A 22,406-nucleotide genomic window follows, 5' to 3' on the forward strand; every position below is an offset into this window, starting at 1 on the left:
CAGGAATGCTAATTACCCTGGTGCTGGGATCCCACTGATTTCCATTGTAGGCCTGCTAGAAAAATGCAGATTGTCTTTCAGTGTGACTCTATCTTGTCATTGCAGTCTCACTTGCAGGAGAACCTTTGGGTTTGGGGTTTGGTTTTTTTGGTTTTTTTTTTTTTTTTTCCAAATTTGTTTTTGGAACAGGCAGATTTAAGGTGCAATTTTTAACCACATACATGCGTATGTCATGAGCTGCCTTCAAATTGGCAATAGTTGTAGTTGGTTATCAAAAATATTAACTTTTATAGTAGAAATATTGCGCTGTGAACACCCCCCCCCCCCCAAAAAAAAAAAAACACCCTTTGGAGTGAATTTATGGATAACAGAAGATACACTGTGATATAACTCAACTGGCCCACAAGTAGTGTTTTGTTTGTGCTGCACACTCCATAAACAAAAAAAGGAACCTACATGCCTCTAAAGGTATATGAATGCAAATATAAAGCCTAGAAAGTGTGAAAGTTGTCTGTAGCTGTCAGAACAGTGTCTAATTAGCAAATTTCCTAAAAAAAGCAGGAAAGCTGCTGACTTTCGTTGAATTGTTCAAAAAATATTTCTATTACTATCTGAGAAGAAGAGAAATGCATGGATTGTGCAGGGGCGTGCAGCAGCAAATAAAGATTATTTTTAAGTGCAGCTTGGTCCCCAGTTTTGTTTGTAAATGCCTAAGTTATGCTTAAATTGTTAATTGGCTTTAAGCCTTTGCCACAACCATTTGCAACAGCCAGAAATGAAGCAGGTAATTAATAGATCCACCACAGCACAAATCTCCTCCACCCACATCTTCTCGGATCCAGGTTCAAAAAAAAAATGTTGGGATTGGTAAAAAGTACTCAGAACCATGTATTTTTCCATGTCATTGCACCCTAAGTTAAAAATAGTAAAAATCAATTGCTGTTTTGTGGCATTTAGGGGCTATGGTTTCTTTCTCTGTCATCTCTTAGATGTGTAAGCATGGCAGTTCCTTTCCTTGAAAGTTACTATGAATTTACCTTCTATAATATAAATGTAGTTTAATTCTTATGAGGTAGGGTTTGGGGTTTTTTTTGGTTTTTTTTTGTTTTTGTTTTGGTTTTTTTTAGTGTTGCACCATAATTTATTTTATTTGGATTAATTTTAGTGGTATTTAAGTGGCTGTGAGCTCTTTCGATGGTTAATGTCAACATTCAGACATGGTGGAAATGTTATTTTTCACAGTGTCACTTTGAAAGGTAAAAATCATTTTTCACATAAAGATTAATTTATTTCTACATGAGAGCTCAACAGAGTTTGAGAGACTAAAGGCTTTACTATAATATATTTTTTTCCCCTCAAAATCCAGATTTGCTGCTTGAGAACAAAATAAAAGTAATGTTTACCAGTGAATTGTTAAATGCTGTAGCTTAAATAAGTGGTATAAACTTAGAATTACACAGAATCACAGAATTACCAGGTTGGAAGAGACCTTCAAGACCATCGAGTCCAGCCCAGCCCCAACAGCTCAACTAAACCCTGGCACCCAGCGCCGCATCCAGGCTTTGTTAAACACACCCAGGGATGGGGGCTCCACCACCTCCCCGGGCAGAACATTCCAGAACTTTCTCACTCGTTCAGTAAAAAATTTTTCCTGATATCTAACCTGTATTTCCCTTGGCACAGCTTGAGACTGTGTGCTCTGGTTCTGTCAGTGCTGCCTGGAGAAAGAGCCCAACTCCAGCTGAGCACAGGCACCTTTCAGGGATTTGTAGAGAGTGATGAGGTCACCCCTGAGTCTCCTTTTCTCCAGGCTGAGCACCTCCAGATCCCTCAGTGGTTCCTCACAGGGTTTGTGTTCCCAGCTCCTCTCCAGCCTCATTTCTTCCTCTGGATGTGCTTCAGTGTCTTGATGTCCTTCCTAAATTTGGGGGCCCAGAGCTGGACACAGCACTTGAGGTGTGCCCTCACCAGTGCCAAGTACAGGGGCAGAATGACTTCCCTGCTCCTGCTGGCCACACCATTCCTGATCCAGGCCAGGAGCCTTTGGCCTTCTTGGATTCAGGAAACACATTGGGAATGGTGCTGCTGTAATGTAGTTGGTATTTTTTGCATAGAAACTTTTCCAGACAGTTTGATGCTATGGTTTTCTCAGCTAGGGACACATAAATCTTCATTCTGAAATTCTTCCCAGCCAACTTCCACTAAAATCTCTTTGAACATGCCTAGGGATGATGTCAGTATTTTTAATTTGATGGAGTTCAACACAAGCATCATCACCTCACGGACAGATACTAAAAAAAAATTTTATAAATTTAAAAAAAATCTGATTACACCTTTTTAGATATGAGGTTTTAGATGTACCCTTTTTTCTGAGCATAGGAATAACAATGCTTGGTCTGGTATTTCAGACAGTGATCAGAAGTGAATTACTGATGATTGAGTGTAGGAAAAGGGAAAAGCACCAAGAAATGGTTGTCCCAGTGTATTTTCCCATCTTCAAGGAGTCTTCAGTTTAAGGATCCTCCTGAATCAGAAGTTGTATCTTCCTTTATTTTTACTCCTCTTGAATAGGTCTCTTCTTCAACTTTGCTCTCTGTTGCACTTCCCCAGCACCAAGCCATGAATAAATGGGTTTTGATGTGAAATTTGCAATCCTTTCCATCCTACTCAAGGAGCAGAATGGAGGAAATACCATACTAGAACTAAGCAAACCAGTCCTGAATAACCACCCTCCATTTCAATCACAACTTTATATAGAAAAAGACATAATCTGCTTTCACTGCTGTCTCCATATCCTCCTGTGCTATGCTGGAAGTAAAATTTCTTGCACTTGCTCAAGGTAGGAAATCCCTCTGAATATCCATCACAGAGGGATGTGAATCCCAGCCTGGGGACTGCATGTGGAAAATTGCTCATAGGCAGGGAGTGGAAATCTCTGTGGGGAGCAAGAAGAAATAAGCAGAAGCCTGGATTGCATGTGTGCAATCTATGCAAACACCAGCATTAATTAATGCAATATCAGTGGTTGTCTGTAACCCCATTTTCCAGTGGTAAAGTTGGCATCTGGAGACTGTCACATCACTGAAACCATGATGGGGTCCACAGACACCTCAAGAAGGAATGGAAGCTGTGTCTTCAGTGACCTCTCTGAAAATATATTTTGGGTAGCACTTAAAAGGAATATTTTGGGGCTATCATGAGATGATTGCGACAAAGCAAGACCTGAAAAAACATCACTTTGCATATGGGTGGACACTTTGGTACCAGAATCTCAAACAACCCCTCTAGCAAGCTCCTAAAAGTCAGACTTGCTGTTATCTAAGAGCTGTCCCTGGCAGAGCAAGCTGGGCAAGGACATTTGTGTGTCAGGAGGAATGAGAAGAAGAAATTGGAGCCTGGGAGCAGCACGAGCAGGACCAGAGGTCATCTGTAATCCCACTGTCAGGGTTTGTGTTCAGCACCACTGCCAGGCCCTGCTAAGCACAGCCAGGGTAATCTCATTCCAGAAAATGAGGTGCTGGGAGGAAGAAAGGATTGCAGATGTCTAAAGCAGATTTGTTTTCTCCCTGCCTCCAATTTTGCATCTGTTTGTTTTGATGACGTTAGCTAGAGGCAGACCAACAGAGGAAATAAGAGTTATATGTTCATGCTGCAAAATCAGGCATGTTTCATCATCAATAACAAGAAACCTTTTCACTCTAGTTGCAGAGGAATAATCATCACATTTTCAAGCCATTTTTAAACTATGTGGACATTTTGCTTAATTTGTGGACTGACATAAATGCAAAAAATTCAAATTAAATATGCTCAAGTGACATATTTATGCAGTGATTTCTTCTTATTATCTCTTGCTGTAGTAACTCTATCTTAAAATAGACAAAATAAAATTAAAATTAAAAGACAAATATCTTTGTCTTTTTTCTATAAAGAACAGGAATCAGCTACTTATTTCCCTATTTTAGTGCTCTTGTGAGGAGATGTCAGTGTATATCACAGTAAGCTAGCTGTCATTTACTTTGTTTTGCTCAAATATGATTGTTCAGCTGGAGAGATTTGCTGTTGCCAGAGATCAGGGTGGAAGCACAGAACTCCTCTCCTTTCTGGGGAGCTGTTTGATCCCCACACCCTTGGTCCACAAGGGAAATCTGGACTAAAAACGAATTGGTTTGTGGTGCAAAATGGTGCATAATGTTTCTAGATCTAATTAAGGTTGTAAAAGAAGCCTCCAAGGCAGATTTGTAATTCTGCTGCCTTCACATGGTGGGGACTCTCAGGAGAACTGAAAAATTCACTTTTCCTCTGTTAATTTTTCCCATCCTTCTCTGAATCCATTCATGTAGCTCTCTTGGTAACACCTTGGCATTGTTATCTCCATGTACAGTGAGATTTTATGGGCACAGGTTTGTGTTTGGGGAGAAAAAGAGAAGCATTAAATGGTTTTTATTTAGTGCACACCCATAATTGTCACTGTAGGATTAAAACCAATATAACTTACCTTAGTATCTTGCTTTTTAATGACACTGAAATAACAGCTCCAGATGACAAAATCTGCCTGCAGAATCTGTATCATGTCAGGCAGCTTAATTGCTGTTTAATTTTTCTTTATTTCTTTGCATCAAGTGTGTTGTCATACCCCAATGCCTCTGCCTTATCTAATAAAAATATCCTTTTTTTTTATTTAATGACTAACATTGACCAGTCTGAAATGTACACAATTTATCACAGTAGTGATATTATTATTTCCCAAGCTGTCATGATTTCTGTTAAAAGAACCATGTATTTAATAGAAACAGAAGCATAGTAATAAAATATAATACATTGCACTTCTGCAAAATATGCCTCTCAATTAAAAAAAAAAAAAAAGAACTGAAAAGCTCTGTTGCCTATTTTCATTGTTAGTAGTTAGTGGTATATCACAGCTCTTAAACACCTAAAGAAATTATTGATAACTTGAAGAAAAGTGAGGTTTATGTCTGAAATTTATTATCGTGTACAGGAACTGGTCTGTAACCAATCTTTTAGTGATAAACCACATTTAATGGAACCAGAGATGGGAAATTCAGCTGAGAGTTTTCAGGAAAAACAAATTTCTTGTGGATTTAGAGAGTAATAGCCCCATTAGAGTTTTTAGAAGAAAGAAGAGTGACTTGCTAATCTAGTGGAGTTTTTGGAAGAAATTAATGAGCATATGGCTAAGGGAAGTCCATTTGCTGTGGTATTTGACTATCCAAAAATATGTTCAATATTTGATTTTAATTGATAGAAGAAAGTGAATTAAAAGGTTTTGTTATAGAAAATGATTCTGATTAAAAATAAATACCTAAAGGGTGAGTAAAAGGGCAAATTTAACAGTGGAAGGACCTCACTGACAGTATCCTAATGAACTTCTGCTGAAATCCTGGCTCTTCAATAAATAAAAAAAAATACAGGACAATGTTCTGATAATTTAAGAAATATAATTATAATATTGTTTAGAAACCATTATCTAGTATCATGCTTTCCACACATCTCATTTGGTAAAGTCTGAACTGAATACCAAAGCAGAAAGTATCTCTAATGTGGTAATTTTAAATTTTAGGAGTGGTATTTTTCTTTAGCTCAGATTGAAAAATGGACAAATATACCAAAACCATGACTGGAACTGCAAAGAAAATAAGGAGTTTGTACAATAAAGTACCTGTTCCCTGAAGGTAGAGATTGTCTTTGGATTTCAGGAATAATCCTCCTAAAGCTAAGGAAGATAAACACTGCTGAGCATGTATGTTCATAGCTGAAAAAATAAAGTGCTGTGCTTGGTAATTAAATTTAGAAAGGAAATTGCCTTCAAGTTAGAAAGGAAAATTCAACTTTTTCTTGTAAGGATTTCACACATATTTCAAATAAAATTTAATGCATTTCAGACATGAGATGCATTAACAGACATGGCAAATATTAACATGGCTCCAGCATGCCTCCTCTTTAAGGTCCTCTTAGAAAACCTTTCTTCTGTTTTCTCACATCTCTATTTTTAAATAATTATCAGTCTATGATTGCAGCTGTTAAAGATGGTTAATTTATTTCATTAATGATCCTGTAGGTATGGCTGTGCTGGTGAGTTACACATGCACAGAGACACATCTGTGTGAACTTTCTTTTCCATTACGAAACAGCACAGATTTTCTTTAATAATCAGCTATAAGAAACTTTTGAAAACATGCGCTTTTCTTAGGAGAGAAGAGTCATTTGCCTCTCTCTTCCAAGCAGATGCAGCAGTTTGCACGCCAAAAGATTCCATTCTGTTCCGATGAAAATACTTCAGAAAACAGCTAAGATTTGAATAGGCCTTTCAATCCCCAAGTAATGCTTGATGAAAACACAATAAGGAATGACACCTTCCCAACACATGTGGGTTTTCTGAGTGTGTTGTCCATTGTGCTTGCCCATGCTGGTGACAAAGATTTTGTTTTCTTCTGGTGCTGCCTCACGCCTGGCACAGCAACAGGAGAGTCACATTTTGTCCTGTTTTGTGCAGTTATTACTCGAGTGGTGAAGGCAAAACTTTTATTTTTGGCTGATAAAGAGAAGTAGCATGAGGAGTTCAGGTTCTAGCTGAGCTTTGTGGTCTGGTGTGGGAACCCAGGGCACAGGGAATATTTCTCTGTCTGCTCTGAGGGGTTCTGACCTCCAGAGAAGCACTGAATTTGACCCTCACCCATGGAGAAAGCTTCCAAGACTTTGAGATAGGCTAAAGTCCACAAGATTGTGAAATAGGTAATAGACAATAGTGTAGTTTATCACAGGGTGAAAGATTTAGGTTTTGGGGGTTTTTAGTATGGAGGCAAGATGAAGGACATCAGGCATTGTCCCAAGCTGTTTCTTCTTCTTCATCTACTCCATTTTCTGCAGTGTTGGTGGCACAGGGTGATTGGTCAAGGAAAGCTGCAGTTCTAGGTTACATGGACAGCCAAGGGATGAGTTATTGGTAGATAAGTGGAAATAAAGTGTGTTTTGAGAGTTAATTGAATGAAACAACTTTAAATGACCTTGAAACTGTACATCTGGGGTCATTTTGTGGTGCTTTTCCTGCGTGCAAAGTCTGATGCAGGCAGCGTGCTGAAGTTTTGATAAGATAACAATAAACAACAAAACACAGACCAAAAAAATCTGGTGCATCTCTCTTTCCTGGCACAGAACTCTCCAGGAGGGCTTCCCCTGTCAGGGGAGCACCCAGGGGGGGCCCAATGAGGGGCCAGAAATCAATAGGCTGATAAAAACCTGTGTGGAGTCATGACACGGTGCAAGTTGGTCACACTCACTAATTTGAGTGTGGCCAGGATTTCATGTGAGCATCTCCTGGAAGTTTTTAAGGTTTTTAAGGAGGAGCACTCCCTGAAGCTCTGCTTTACCTTTCCAGAGCACAAGCATGTTCTTGTCCATCACCACCGCAACTTAAAACTTCAGTTCAGTTTATCTTTGTCTCCATCATCCCCCCACACCTGGGGGCTGCACTACCCTGCACCACCTCCTGCCTGAGAGGAGCAAATTGCACCGGTCACTTTTTCTTCTCTGCAACTTTAAATTAATGAGGAATTAAATTATTTGTGACTTTCTGCCTGTGTGGTGTGAGGATTTCGTAACAGTGCGATTTCAGAGTTCATTTTTTGGGTACTGCTTGAGGTGAAACTCTGCCAGGTTTCTGAGAAAACCTGAAATGTAAGTAAACGTCTGCCCTGTGGTGCTCAAAATTGCCAAAGTGCAGCTGACCTGCAAAGCAGAAGGTCTTTTGGGCCACTGAGTAACACTGGCTGCCAGAATAATTCCTGTGATTACCTTCTCTCCAGATTCTGCATCAGAACTGAGGAAAGGAAAATCTCAGATACTCAGTTGGGTGTTGAATAGTAGATAAACTGCCAATTGTTTGTATGTAATGAATTTTCATCATTTTCTCAATTTACATTTGTGGATTGCTCACAATAGCTGAATGCTTTTGTTCCTGTGTCCAAATTGAGTGGCTTCAAAAAGCAATGTATGCAGAAATATCTTGATTTTAAAAAAAGATTCGGTCTACAAGTGTTCTTGTGAATAAAATAATGATGAATATGATACATAAAATTATGAACCTTGGAGCACTTCAGTTAAATATATGCTTTGAGGTTTGCTGATTAAATGGATAAACCTTTAAATATTTTTAATGTGACTGAATGATAACCTATGTCTATTTTCATATTTCTGGAGATAACTGCAATAACAATTTATAGCACTGGTTAAATGCTGAACTTTGAGGGCAGAGCAGCAATATGGAAATTTGCAGTAATTACAGGATTTTAAATTTACTTTTTAACAATAATTTCAATATTTGAATCTGAGGAATTTTTTTCTTCATTGTGTCCATAAAATCCAAACTCACAAGTCTTCAGCTAGAACAAGCTAAAAGAAATTGGAAGTTTAATCCATTTCACTACTTGTATAATGAGAATAGTTATTTGCAAGCCATACTTTTGTCTTTGTTTTTTTTTAATTTATACAAACAGGTGATATAGTCAAGTACTTTGAATTTCTTCTAAGCTGGATTTGGCATGATATTCTGGATCTATTTGTATTCTTTTGCAATTACACTTGGGGCTCAGAAGAGTTGATCATTTCAGTTGAATTTTTTTTTTTTTTTTTTTTGCAGGGTGCTCTGGCCCACTAGGGATAGAAGGAGGGATTGTGTCAAACCAACAAATCACTGCATCCTCCACTCACCGAGCTCTTTTTGGACTCCAGAAGTGGTACCCCTACTATGCCCGGCTTAATAAGAAGGGTCTTGTGAATGCCTGGACTGCTGCAGAAAATGACAGATGGCCGTGGATTCAGGTAACAGATGGAGCTGAGGAAGGAAAAAACATCCTTGATTCAATTGCCAGTGTCACTTAAGAAACTGATGAAGACAAGTGGTTAACGAACAGCTAGATTCTTATTCACTGTCAGAGACATAGCCCAGGCTAAAAGGGACTATTTAGTTGCAAAACAGTGATAATCTTGACTTTACACATGCACAAGCTCTTTTTCTTTTTTTTTTTTAATTAAAAAAAAATCCTGTGCATATGTTCCATTGTGGCTTCTAAACCGTGGAAGCAGATTTATGCAGGCTCCTTTCAAAAAAGGTGTTTTCCCCATATGTTGTATTTGGTGGTCAGCTCCTTAGAAGCATACCACAGCTTTAGCTCTTGGTGGAGATATCCTAACACGTGCTGAATGTGCTTGAAGTGTGGTTTTGGCAGTGCCAGAGCATGCTGGAAGAGCTGGTGCTGTTTGCTGAGCTGCTCTGGGCACACAGGTTAAGTACTACTGGAAGTAACAAGAGCTATTTTAATTAAGGTTGAAACAGCTGTTAGTTGAGACACATCCATGGGGCTGAAAATACACATTTTCTCATCCCACTCAAGCATGGTATTGCTTGAGTGATTCAAATGGCAGTGCCCTCACTGTGTACTGGATTTCTCTGTGCCGAAAAAATGACTTCAGTGAAAGCAGTGAGTATGAAGTCCTGTAGCAGTGTTGTAATGAAGGTAATTATGTAGTGATTGTTGTAGCTCTTTGCTTGGGTTGTGTTTTCATATGTGAATTGAGCAGAGCTTTGGCAATTTCAGCTGTTGGTTAATGAAGGTTGGTGAGTTAGATACTTATGTGAAAACTTTCTGCACTGATCCTCATGGTCAATGTGTGAGGAGGATGCTTCCCGTCCAGTGAACCCACTGCAGGATTTAGCAAAATTGTGATATTTGAGCATTTTATCTGCCAGCACTAAGTTGAGCTATCCATCATGCCCTTAGCTGTGTCAGACACACTCTTCTTGAGGCTACCTTGGTGTACATTGCATTAATATTTGTTCACAATCAATGTTTTTGCCCTGACTACCATCTTTAATTTTATTGAGAGGCTCCTACATATCTGGGGGGGGAAGCATACAGAATTACCTGCTCGTTTTTCTTGTATGGAGAGCAGACACAACACACTGTCTGATGAAGTTTTCTGAAACTGGTGCAGTGGGAGTGCTGGATTTTGTCACCTCTGAAAAACAAAAACTGGTGTTACTGCTTGTTATTTATTGCAGAGTGAAAACACAAAGGCCCTTGAACATGTTGTAAGTCAGTTTTCCTCCATAAAGATCAGAGGATTTAGAAAGTCTGTAAAATTTATACATGGAAAAGAACTGGAAAGTATCATGCAGGGGGACCTGAGCAGAATTATTTCCATGGGAGTAGAAAGCTAATGTAATTTTAATGCATAATGAAAAAGTCAGCTTTTGGGCTGTGTTAAGAGTGTAGGCTTTATTAAATGAGCTGGAGAAAGATTTTAAAATCATTTAGCACTGGCCCCCTAGACATGTCTTTTGGAGGAGAAGAGCTGGATGGGGATATTTAATGGTCTGATGCTTTCACATTTGTGCTTGGCACCGTGGGGGCAGCTGCCAGGCTCCCTTGGACTCTGCTCCCTAGGAAATCTTCCCTCTGCTCTTACATGCAAGGAACATCCTTGGGCCAGTGGAGAAAATATGTCTAAAATCTCAGCCCATTGCAACAGGTCTGAAGAATTTGTTCTTTTTTTTTTTTTTTTGAGTTTTGGAGGTTATTCCAATCCCTTACAGGTTATTCTGTAATTTTGGCAACCATGGGGTGTAAGGACTTTTGATAAGCTTACATCATACAATTAATGTGTTTTAAACATTCTCTTATTTTCTCCTCATTTTTCTTGCAAAATAAACTTTAGTCTATCGTTTTCACAAAACTTGCCAAGTGCTATTTTTTAATCCTCTTTTTTTCAGTTCAGGGCAAAATTAAAAAAAAAATCTTTGCAATTTCAGAGCAGAGGCCTTGAGAAGATTTCTTTCTTTCCTTTTCTCTTTCTTCAAAACACCTGGAACCAAATCTGAAACATTTTTAGGGACATGATAGGTGGAAGGAAGGCGTTCTGCAGAAACTCTTTTTAGGTGTGGCAAGGTGGAGACATCCACAAACTTTATGCACAGTAGATCTTTACATCAGAGCACTTTCTTTTTTCTTCAAGCATGAAATAAGCCCTAAGAAACAAACACTGTCTGACCCTCTACGGGGGAACAGTTTGATGCGAGGAGAAGCAGAAATCCCACATTTTATTTCTGCACAGGTTCTGTAATGCCCAGGGAGGCACACCATAAATGTTTATGGAGTGGTCCAAAAAGTCAAATTTGGGCTAAATTTTTGGCTCATGGGAGAAAAGATGTCAAACCCTCTATTTGGGTTTTTACTCTGTTGTGTCACCAGCTTCTCCCCAGATCCTAATGGGAGCAGCCTGCACATGGAACCTTTTCCTTGCTGCTCTGAGTGACAAAGCACCTGGTCCAGAAGAAGGCACTGAAAAAGGGTGTGAGTGTTTGGCAGAGATTAAGTGGAAACTTACAAAGCCAGAAAATCCCATTTTTAGGATACACAAATTAACATTTAGCGCGGTTGAACCTGAAGCAATCTCCTGTTCCCCTCTTGGAGCTTCTAATGCTAGATAAATTCTAAAGGAAGTCGTGTATAATGGGCAAAGTCCCTCAAAGTATGATTATGTACAAGCCTGTAGCTATTTTTGCCTTGTTCCATCATTATCAATTTTCTTTGTCATTTAATTTCTTTATTTATATGCAGCCTGGCAAATAAAATGTTTGAGTGTTCTGCTTATAACTCACTTGAAATGAGTGCAGAAGTTTTTTTTTCTCTAATCTTTCAGGTGTCTGATACACATGAACTAATTAGTATGCAATTTCTTTTTCCTGCATTCTCCCAATGAACTGAAAATTGAAATTGCCATTTTAAATTTACACTCTCAGCATGTAATTAGTAATGGCACTACAATGCTTGTAATTGGCTTGTGATTTAAAGGGTCACTGACCATGTTTTTGGAAGCAAATTAAAGCCTGAGTAAGTCATATCTGCCTTTTAAAGTCTCCTGACCTCTGTTTCTCCTCACAGGTTGGCTGTGATAAAATAGCACCTGTGTACTGCTTAGCACTTTATTAGTGATATTAACTCTTATGGTTTGGAAATACAATGACCAAAAAAAATCACCTACATCTATTTTTCATTAATTGGTCCTGAAGTATAACCAAAATGCTCACACTGACTGTTCCAGTAATGAGTCTCTTTTGTAAACTCTTTTCTTTTTCTTTTTACAGTGGTTTCTCTTTTCCCTTCTGTCCTTTTGCATTTACAGTTTTAAAAAAAATGTTGGTTTGTTTTATTCTTATTTCACTTCATCTCTGCTCATTCCTGGCACCTGTATTTTTCTGTTGCTATGTTAGTTATTCTTTTTAGGGCAGTATGAATCAGAATAGGTATGGCCATGGGCAGGATTATTGTTTCTGTTATCCCTTTACCATATCCAAAATCATGGATATGATCCTGCCTATGGATTACTATCTAACAGAAAACATAAACTGCCAGCAGGAGTTTCTGAATGTTGCTTCTCTCCAGTGAATTCCAGCCTAGGAATCCATGCCTGTGCCCTTACACTCCTTCTCCTCTCCCAGTTCCACCACTCCCAGGCTGGTCTCCCAGTTTTAACCATCCTCATATTTCTTAATCCATTTTTCCCCTATCCACAACTTTTAAGTGTATCGTGGTCTTTTGGACATGGAAATTGTTTTTTACAGAGTGTAAAACCCACAGGCACCAAGAGCAGATTCCAGCATAGCTTACACCTGGAGAATTTTGAGAAAATGCACGAATTACTGAGCATCATGCCACTACGTGGGAGATGTGTTTGAACACCTGACCTGTTGCTGGGGACTGTTGTGTATAAATGTAAAGTACTAAATAGAATAATAAAACCCATATTTTTGTTATCTCTCACTAAAATGGCATAAACTGTTTCTCCAGAGACACTGGAATGCTTACAAATTTTTAAGATAAAATATTCAAATATTTATTTTATTATTGTGAGTAGTTGGAGATTTGAAGGATTAATTTACAAAACAGGTAGAGTGCTCACTTTGATTGCAGAATCAAAAGTAGGAAGTAAAGTTGGTTGAGGCTGATTATTCAGCTTTTTTCTTCTAGTTTTTATTGCGCATAAGATGATCTCAAATATTTAATCTGGGGTTTCTTCAAAGAATTCATCCCTTTCCGTCTATATTTCATATGTTTTTCTGTTTGGAATCAATTTTTGAAAGTCAAGCTGTAATTTCAAAATGGAAAAGCTACAAGTCTTACTTAGAATATATGGAAAGAGAATTATAATTCTCTAATTTTTCTAATTTATTCCGCACATGGTTTTTCTGAAATTATGTGCTAAAATTCAGATGAAACACAATAATGAGAAATTCAACAGTTTAATGGAAAATGTGCCCAACCTCTGATTGGCAATTTAAATATATTAGTACTCCAGTCCAAAGTAAAATACATTTGGTTTATTTACCATTTCAGCATGTCTGTTGTAAATAATACTTTTTGCTTTTTTAATTTAGCTTCCTTAATAACTATGCCCAGCTTTAAGAAAATGTCACTATATTTCTTGAAACTATGAGTAAACTGTTTTGCTGAAGATATTTTTAATAAAAAAGATCACCTGTGATGGAAAGCTACCTAGCCCAACAGAGTCAAGGCAAAAAATTTCCCTAATCCCTGTCTTATTTAGAATTAATTTATTTAGTCTTTTTTTTTCTTGAAAAGCACAGAAAATGCTTTTAAAAAAAAAAAGGTCTAAATATATTGTGCAATATTCTTGCTGTTAAGTAGAATTTATATTTTAATTGAAGCTTAATTTGTTTTTTACACAAATGTCTTCACACCACTTTTGGTTTCAATCCCACCTCTGGTGCTCAGCCTCACCTTTTTAGGAATTTCAGTCCCATAGCATAATTAAATCTGTGACGATGAATCTCACAAACAAACCTAATCATAACAACTATGACACACACACAAAATTATTTGTATAAAAAACCTTAAGTTCCATCATTCTTATCCCCATGCAGAAAAGCAAAAAGTATTGTGTGGGATTTTTTTCCTCAAAAAACAAAAAAGGCAAGGGAAAAAAAAAGTTAACAGCTTCCTCATCAAGAGCTTCCAAAGAGCAAGTACACACCAGGTGATAGCTATTTGCTAATGAAATGATAAAACCCAAAATACACAGAGGCCTTGCAGAACATTCACTCAAACATCTGCTGGTGAGAGCTCCAAGCAAACTGCCATCTGTGAAACCATTCATTTTGTCAAAGTTCATTTCCTCATTCATGAGCACTGGTGTACAGGCTTCCAAAAATACCTGTCACTAAATGTTTTATATCACTTAATGTAGCTCTCATCTCAGTGTCAGGTGAACTTTATGAAGTGCAGTCTCAGAGTCATCCTGCAAGGTGATGTGCACCACATAGGAAGATTTAACCTGCTAAGTTAAATGTTAAAAAGTTGTTAAAGTTCTTCTTTTTATTGTCAATATTTCAAAGTTTGGCTGAATATCACAGATGGATTTCCTTGGAGGATATTGGTGAGAGGCAGTAAGTACCTGAAAGCCCTTGCCTGTGGAGAACAGAAGCTAATAAGGAAAGTGCAGTTGAATTAAAACAATGCCACACAGGACCTTTGATCTGCAGGAATTAGAAGAGGTTGTCTGCTAGCCAGAGCCTGCCATAAATTCACTGACTTCAGTGAACTCAATACCAGTGTCTGCTCTCTGCAGACCTCCCTCAGCATCTAAACGTTTAGCTTACAGGCCAAAAATGTAATTTATGTACTCAGAGCAGAAAACAACTATTTCTTAGTGTAATCATCCACAGACTCCCTGGTGCCCCATGTCTTGGTATCCATTTTGTGTCACACCTCCTGCTTTCATCCCAGGCATAGACACATTCAAACAACTTAGGGCTGAGGTTCTGGGTGCACAAAACAGCCAGTTCAGAGTCAGCATCCCCATGGCAACTGAGGCTTGATGCTGTTATGAACACCATCCATAACATGCTCTGTCAGCCCCCGTGCCAGAATTCCTTAATTACTCCACCTAATGTGGCTGAAGGACTGAAGGAACAGGACCTTTAAACACATTTATCCCCTGCATCTGCAACACTGTGCATTCCAACTAGATTTTTTTTCCCATTTGCTGCTCTGATATGAAAAGCAATCAAGTCTTGGAAAGTGGTGACACCAAAAGGAACAAAGGTGTGTCCACGTGGTTTATTGCATCAGGAAGAAGCCCCAGGACCTGTGTGGTGGTCCATAATGGAAAGGTGTGTGTGAGTATCCCAGTCACCTTGTGGGGATGGCAGCATCCAAATCTGTGAGATGATGTCATGCTGATGTGTGATAGTCAAATGAATAATTTTTACCTTCTAAACATTCACTTAAAAACTGGCAAAGCAAATGATCCTCACTCATAGTTACTGTCCTGCTAGACTTGACTTCTAGGAAAGTGCTGTTTCAAGTAATTTCAATAAAGCTAAGTTTCAGTGAACAAAGTTTAAGATAAAGTAAGACTACATGTCAGGATAATAAGATTTTTTTTGTGTGTGGTATGCAGGCCTATGTGCACAATCCCAAGATGGGCCAGCTCGGAAGGGCCCAGGGCGGCTCGGCTGGTGCCACCTCCGTGCTCCAGCAGGGCCAGCCCAGAGCCCAGGGCACCGTGCCCAGGGAATTCTGGAATGTTCCCAGGGAGGAGCCCCCAGAGCCCCTCTGGGCTCTGCCCAGGGCTGGCTCTGCCTCCTGTGAGGGGAATGGCTGGGATCAGCCCTGCCCGGGGCTCGGGGGCCATGGCCGGGCCTGGGCACACAGGGACGGACAGGGACAGACAGACAGGGACAGACAGACTGGGACAGACAGACAGGGACAGACAGACAGGGACAGACGGACAGGGACAAAAACAGGGACAGAGAAACAGGGACAGACACAGGGGCACACAGGGATGGACAGAGACAGACAGGGCTGGACTCAGCCCTGCCCAGGACTCTGGGGCCATGGCTGGGCCTGGGGCAGGGCCTGGGCCTGCTCTGACCTCTGCAAACAGAGATGGACACAGGGACACAGGGACAGACTCAGGGACACATAGGGACAGACAGGGGGGCACAGGGACAGACTGGGACAGACAAGGACAGACAGATAGGGACACACAGGAACACACAGGGAAGACCGGGATGGACAGGTATACACAGGGACAGGCAGGGACAGGCAAACAGGGACGCACAGGGACAGAGAGGGACAGACAGACAGGGACACACAGGGACAGACAAGGACAGACAGACAGGGACGCAGGGACACACAGGGACAGACAGGGACAGACAGGGGGACACAGGGACAAACTGGGACAGACAGGGACAGAGAGGGATAGACGGGGACAGATAGGAGAGACAGGGACAGACTGGGGTACATGGGGACAGACAGGGGCACACAGAGACACCCAGGCACAGCCAGGGCTGAGGCCCCTCTCACTGGGGCTCCTCTCCAGGCTGAGCAGCCCCAGCCCCCTCAGCCTTCCCTGAATCTCCTCTGTCCCCCTCCCTCCTCTGGAGCTGCGCCAGGAGCTCCCTGTCCTCCTGTCCTGAGGAGCAGACGGACACTGCACTGCAGATGTGCCCTCACAGGGCAGGGAGACAGGATCCCCTCCCTGACCTACTGGCAATGCTCTTCCCCCCAAATCCCATGGATGTTCCTTGCCCTCAGGATGCTCTGCTGGTCAGGGACAGCTCATTGCCCACCAGAACCTCCAGGTCCTTCCTCACAGAGCCGCCCCAGTAGGTCGCCCCTGCCTGGAGCTGCTCCTGCCTAGGTGCAGGACCTGCATTTCCCTTATTAAGCTACAGACATTTCTTCCCTGCCTAATTCTGCAACCTGTCAATGTCCCTTTGGAGGGCTTCACAGCCCCTCAGGGGTTTTGGCTTCTTATCTCAGCCATGTGTGGTCAGTGAACCGCACTGACCCCTCATCCAACCGTTGAGGAACAAGTTAAACAATTCTTTGCCCCAGTATTGAACCTTGGGGGATACCAGCAGTGGCACATCTCCAAGCAGACCCCATGACACCTATTACAACCCTCTGGACCTGCTGCTCACGCATTTCTCAATCCAAGTTTATCTCACCTCAGCTTCCATGGCTGTTGGAAGCACAGAAAGTCACCAGCAGTGTGAGAACTGCCACAGACAACAAGGGCTCAAGTCAACTCACCCTCCTTGACCTCCCCTGGAGAAGGTGGCATGTGTTTGTCATCTCAAAGACCTTCCAATTTATGCCACACACTAAATCTGTGAACTGAAAAATGGGAGCATATTTTACTCTTGCACTCTTAGAACCTTCTACTTCAATGACTGACTAAGATAAAAAGACATTGTTCAAGCCTTGATTGTCTCAATGAGACTTTTCAAAGATTGTCTATTACAAAACCAAGCAATGTTTAATTTTTTTTAACCTAATCTTTTGTCTACAAATTTTTGTAGAAGGAAAACATGCATATGAATAGGGAAAATCTCACCAAAGGGTAACATTTAACATTTCTATATGAATTTTTTTTTTTACTTTGGAGTGCTAATTTTGATTAATAATAAAAAATATTCGATTATAATAAAAATGTTTCAATTAATGATAAAAAATATTTTATGGGTGGTGTTGGGATTCAACAAATAGCCATTTTCTTAGCCAATTTCTTAGGATTTTTTTCATCAGTCACACAGCCATCTGCCCCCTGTGTGCTTCACTAGCCCTTCACTTCCCTTGTGTCCATCCCCTCTCTCTCCCCACACAACCAGTGTCTCAGCAACTTACAGGTTATCCCCAAAGACTGATTAGGATTACCTTGACTATGAAGAAAGGGGATAAAGATACATATTTTAATAGAGGTTGTGCACCATTTGATAGCACTGTTATCACTAGATAAGTTTATTCTGGGAATGTGCAATGGGATCTCACAGTTGGGATCTCACAGGTTCAGGGAAGCCTGATCTCCTGAGAGTTCTCAGATTTCAGATGGTTAACACTCCTTTAATCAGTACATTGGATGTCTTTTCAAACCTTGAAACTCTATAATTCCATGACTTCTTCATCTAGGAACATGCATAGGACCTAGACAAAGCCCACTGAAGCCAGAGTGGGATTTTTTCCCAGTTCTCCTTTTGGGGGCTTGTGATAAGATCATAATTTTCTTCAAAGTTTTTTACCAGAGTGCATCTGCCAAAGTGCCATAAAAACAGATACAAAATGTGTGAGACAAAGTATCTCTCAGTATTTGAAGTTATTTCACAACCAGAAATTTCCCTGAGTGGTTTTTTTTTTCACGGTGATTTTAATATTGCACATTTTTGAATTCCCTTCTTTTCCCTGAGGAAGATGGTTTTCATGTAGGATGAAAAGAAAAGTGTGTGGTTTTGACCTGAGTCTGACATCACATCTTCCAGATCTACGAGCTGTTGATCAAAGCTCTTTTACAAGGGGAAATACGTGCAGATATTTTCACTGGCATTTTTATTTACATATTCTTAGGCTGATTCTTCAGGATGTCTTCTAGACATTGTGGGGAAGTTCTTTCTGAGAGCCATTAACATTCCAAAGGCAGGAAGAGTTTTCACAAGTTCAAAGCATATGAAGAAATTAATAATAGCGATAAATGACCTTGGTGTTTCTCAGGTAACATTCTAGTTTCAGGTAGTTAATACTCATTTGATCAATACTTTGCAAATAAAATTATATTTTGCAGTGCTACAAACCTCTGAACAATGTGAGATTGATTATTGGCCCCTTCTTGAGATGGCAGTCTAAACATGCCAGTGTTTGAATAATTCATATAACCCCGTTAACGGCATTCATAACACCTACCTTTGGGACTAAAATAATGACTTAATAATAAGAAGGAACAGACTAAGCAAGTTTTTTAGTCTGTCTAATTATGTAAACTCTCTGAGGCATAAATTGAAAGTTCTCAACAAAAGCCAAATGAAGTAGGTGCTTTTTGATAATTCTCATAACATATGTTCCCCCACATTAGCAGTACATGGGCCAAACAATCCTTGTATTTATGTTTTCCACACAAGTAGGGTCTAACCTATATTCTGATCTCTTTACAGAGAGGCAAATTAAATTATTGGTCCAATTTGCATCTCTGATTCTGCATGTCTAATTTAAAGCAGGTACATGAATTAGTCTCACTGGGGATGGAGTTTGTTTTTAGAGGGTTGGCTGAGGCTGAGGTGCAGGTGGGTAGAGGGAATTCTGAGAGGTGTTTGCTCTTACCCTGAGGTGTGATAGACTGGAAGCAGCAGGAAGGTGAGTTTTCAGAGGATGTAACAGCAAAGTTATGAGGGTGCTTTGCTGGACCTGCAGCCACATAAGTGAAACAAAATGGGATCAGAAACAACCTGAGTGTTTAATTGGTCTGTCCTCAAGGTGCAATCCCAAAACCATTCTGGGAATTACTATTTTCAAAGGAACCTGTAACAAACATTTGTTCTCCTAGCCTATTGCATGACAACTACCATGTGAATATTTTACAATAAAACATGTTTTTTCTCCGTGGGGCAGACCCCCTTCCAGCATGTCAGCAAGGGTGCAGCTGTGGATAAATCACTGCATATCCTCGCTGTGTGCTGCTTAAAACACACATCACTGCCACTGTGCTGACTGCATTAATGCCCTGAACTAAATCCAGGGGAGCTCTGCTGACAGTGCTCATTAGGAGAGTATCAAAAAGCCACAGACAGGCAAGACAGATGAGCGCCTCGTGTGCAGGTGCCAGCGAGGCTTTGCAAGGGGAAGTTAATAGTGACTGACCTGCTGTGCCCTTCCTGCTCCTCATCACCAGCCCAGCTCTGCAGCTGCTCTGGCACCAGGGTGAAACAGCAGTTTGTCCTGTTCAGACTGGAGGAAACAACCTTGGAGATTGAAAAGGAAGCCCTGGAAGGAGCTTTCAGAGTCGCTGACTTTCCCAGTATTGAAGGGATTGTGTCAGGTTGTTCGTTTCATGGGTTTATTAAAAAAAATTTCTATTGGCAAATATCCCTATTTTTCATCAGAAAATGTTTGTCTGGGTGCTTTCTATCTAGCTTTGTCAGAATTACGACTTTGGGAGAAAAAAAAAAAGAGAGAAGAGACAAAAAAATTAAATTCCAATCCTTCAAAACCTGATGAGATCAGCAGGGAAGGGTTGCTGTAATAAATCTTTTAATGCCAGTATAACCTTGATCTCTTATTCAACCCTGTTTTTATGTGAGTAATGGTGAGTAGCTGTAAAGATATATTTACTTTGTGCTAGAAAAGGTGAAGAATTATTTATGACAACACTATTCCATCTCATAACTGAAACAGGTAAACACCTTTGTTCTCCATAAAATGCACTTCTGTTTATGAATCTAAAATTACATTTAAGGTCTCAAAGAGCCAAGGTTTCATGTAGGCTTTAATCTGAGCATTTCTGGAAAGCTTGCTCTGGAGGAACACTTCAGACCAGGCTGTTCTGCAGGAAATGTTAGCGGTGTTATTGCTAGCAGTGAGATAACAAATGAGGGGAATATGGTTATGGATTCTGTCCAGGAGCATCACATAGGGGTCTTCCTAAAGTCACTCTGTCTTCTCATCCCTCTTCTCCTCTCCTGCCTGCAATAATGTAGATAAGACGGATGCAGTTTGGTGGGTTTTTTTTATCTTTGTGCCCATTTTATAGCTCCTGCAAAGTGAATATGCTAGCATTTGATCATAAATTCTAATAGGAAGATGAACACCTTCCACGGGAGCTGTCCCAGTCCCTGCTGTTCTGTTACACTCACACATTACGATTCTGAATTTAATCTTCTTTTTTTTACTATGGTTCCAAGGTTTGTAAACCATGCTGAGAAGTTACTGATGGCCTTTGTTTTGTGGAACCCTTTGGAATTGTTTATGAAAAACAAGCTCCTGCATTAACTCACAGCTACCAGTGGAGCTGCACACACACCATGCAGATTTGCAGGACTGGTTCTGAATTGCCTCTGAAAATGGTGCACTGCACAATCAACAGGAACTCCTAAAATTATCTTCTTCATATTACCACTTTCTCTTAGAGAAAAAGTCCTCCTCGTTTATTTCCTTTACAATATGGATTTTTTCCCAGTTCCAGTAAGATCTGGATTGGGTATGTCTTCCTCGGTGTAGACAACAATTAACAACCCCAAACAGATTGGAGTGAATCACTGGAGTCCAGAGCATTAGTGAAAGTGTTTAATAGATAATTAGTCCTGCAGGACCAGTGCTGAGAGCAGCAAGCACGGCACCCTGGTCCCTTTTTCCCCTCCTGTGGAGAAAAGGCCATGACTCTGTAACCTGCTGTGACCATCAGAGTGCTCTGTGTAATCATGGAGTTGGGAGGACTTTGGTGGTTGAAACAAATAAGATTAGAAGGAATTTCAGGGACTTCTTACACTAAAGGAGTTGATTTTATTCCCCAGCTCTCGGTCATACAGTGCTCTAGGGGATATGTGCCTCAAGTGATTTTATTTGATTTGTTTTGGCTACGTGGATGAATTCAACGTGCAATTGTGTACCCAGCAGAGGACCTGAGGTGGTGCTTCTTGCCACAGTCCCTGAACTCACATAAATTGAGCTGACTCCATGCCTGTTCTCTCCCTGTGCTTTCCTCCACACCAGCACAGTGACTTTGCACCCCGTGTGTGGCATAATCCAGTTGTTGTAGGGTCAGATTTAAATACATTGCTTTCTGACTACTGGCTTCATTTTACACACAGTTTTACCTGAGCAGCTCCGTGTTCATCACTCATTCCAGTCCCAGAAATCCTCCTCACTGACATGTAAAGGCCATCAGAGCAGGTTCCACAGCCTGCAGGTGTCAAGCAGAACCTTATTGGAGTTTCATAAAGTTCTTTGTGCCACAAGGTTTCAGGGCACAGGTTGTGCTCGGACTGCAGCCAAATCCCTGGCATATCCTGGGTGAGTCAAATCCCTTGGAAGTCACTGGATGCAGGAGACCCCTCTGAGGTGCTGCTGAACGCAGGCCCTTGAGCAGAGGTCAAGTCTGAATCCATTGCTCCTAAAATAAATTTAAGTGGTAAATGTTAAAATGGTAAAACTGATCCTCTTTCTTTCTTTTCTTTCTTTCTTTCTTTCTTTCTTTCCTTCTTTTCTTTCTTTCTTTCTTTCTTTCTTTCTTTCTTTCTTTCCTTTCTTTCTTTCTTTCTTCTTTCTTTCTTTCTTTCTTTCTTTCTTTCTTTCTTTCTTTCTTTCTTTCTTTCTTTCTTTCTTTCTTTCTTTCTTTCTTTCTTTCTTTCTTTCTTTCTTTCTTTCTTTCTTTCTTTCTTTCTTTCTTTCTTTCTTTCTTTCTTTCTTTCTTTCTTTCTTTCTTTCTTTCTTTCTTTCTTTCTTTCTTTCTTTCTTTCTTTCTTTCTTTCTTTCTTTCTTTCTTTCTTTCTTTCTTTCTTTCTTTCTTTCTTTCTTTCCTTCTTTTCTTTCTTTCTTTCTTTC

At 40.2% G+C, this 22,406-nt stretch overlaps 1 protein-coding gene across 1 annotated transcript in view; it reads left to right on the forward strand.

Annotated features, from left to right (window-relative positions):
- EDIL3 (EGF like repeats and discoidin domains 3) overlaps positions 1 to 22,406 on the forward strand; it is a 241,492-nt gene that overhangs the window by 156,800 nt on the left and 62,286 nt on the right. The window contains exon 10 of the mRNA XM_014309459.2: positions 8,654 to 8,835. Within this exon, the coding sequence (XP_014164934.1) occupies positions 8,654 to 8,835 (182 nt within the window). The remainder of the gene's footprint in view (positions 1 to 8,653; positions 8,836 to 22,406) is intronic.

This window comes from Geospiza fortis, unplaced genomic scaffold, assembly GCF_000277835.1.
Source record: "Geospiza fortis unplaced genomic scaffold, GeoFor_1.0 scaffold43, whole genome shotgun sequence".
NCBI classification, from domain to species: domain Eukaryota; kingdom Metazoa; phylum Chordata; class Aves; order Passeriformes; family Thraupidae; genus Geospiza; species Geospiza fortis.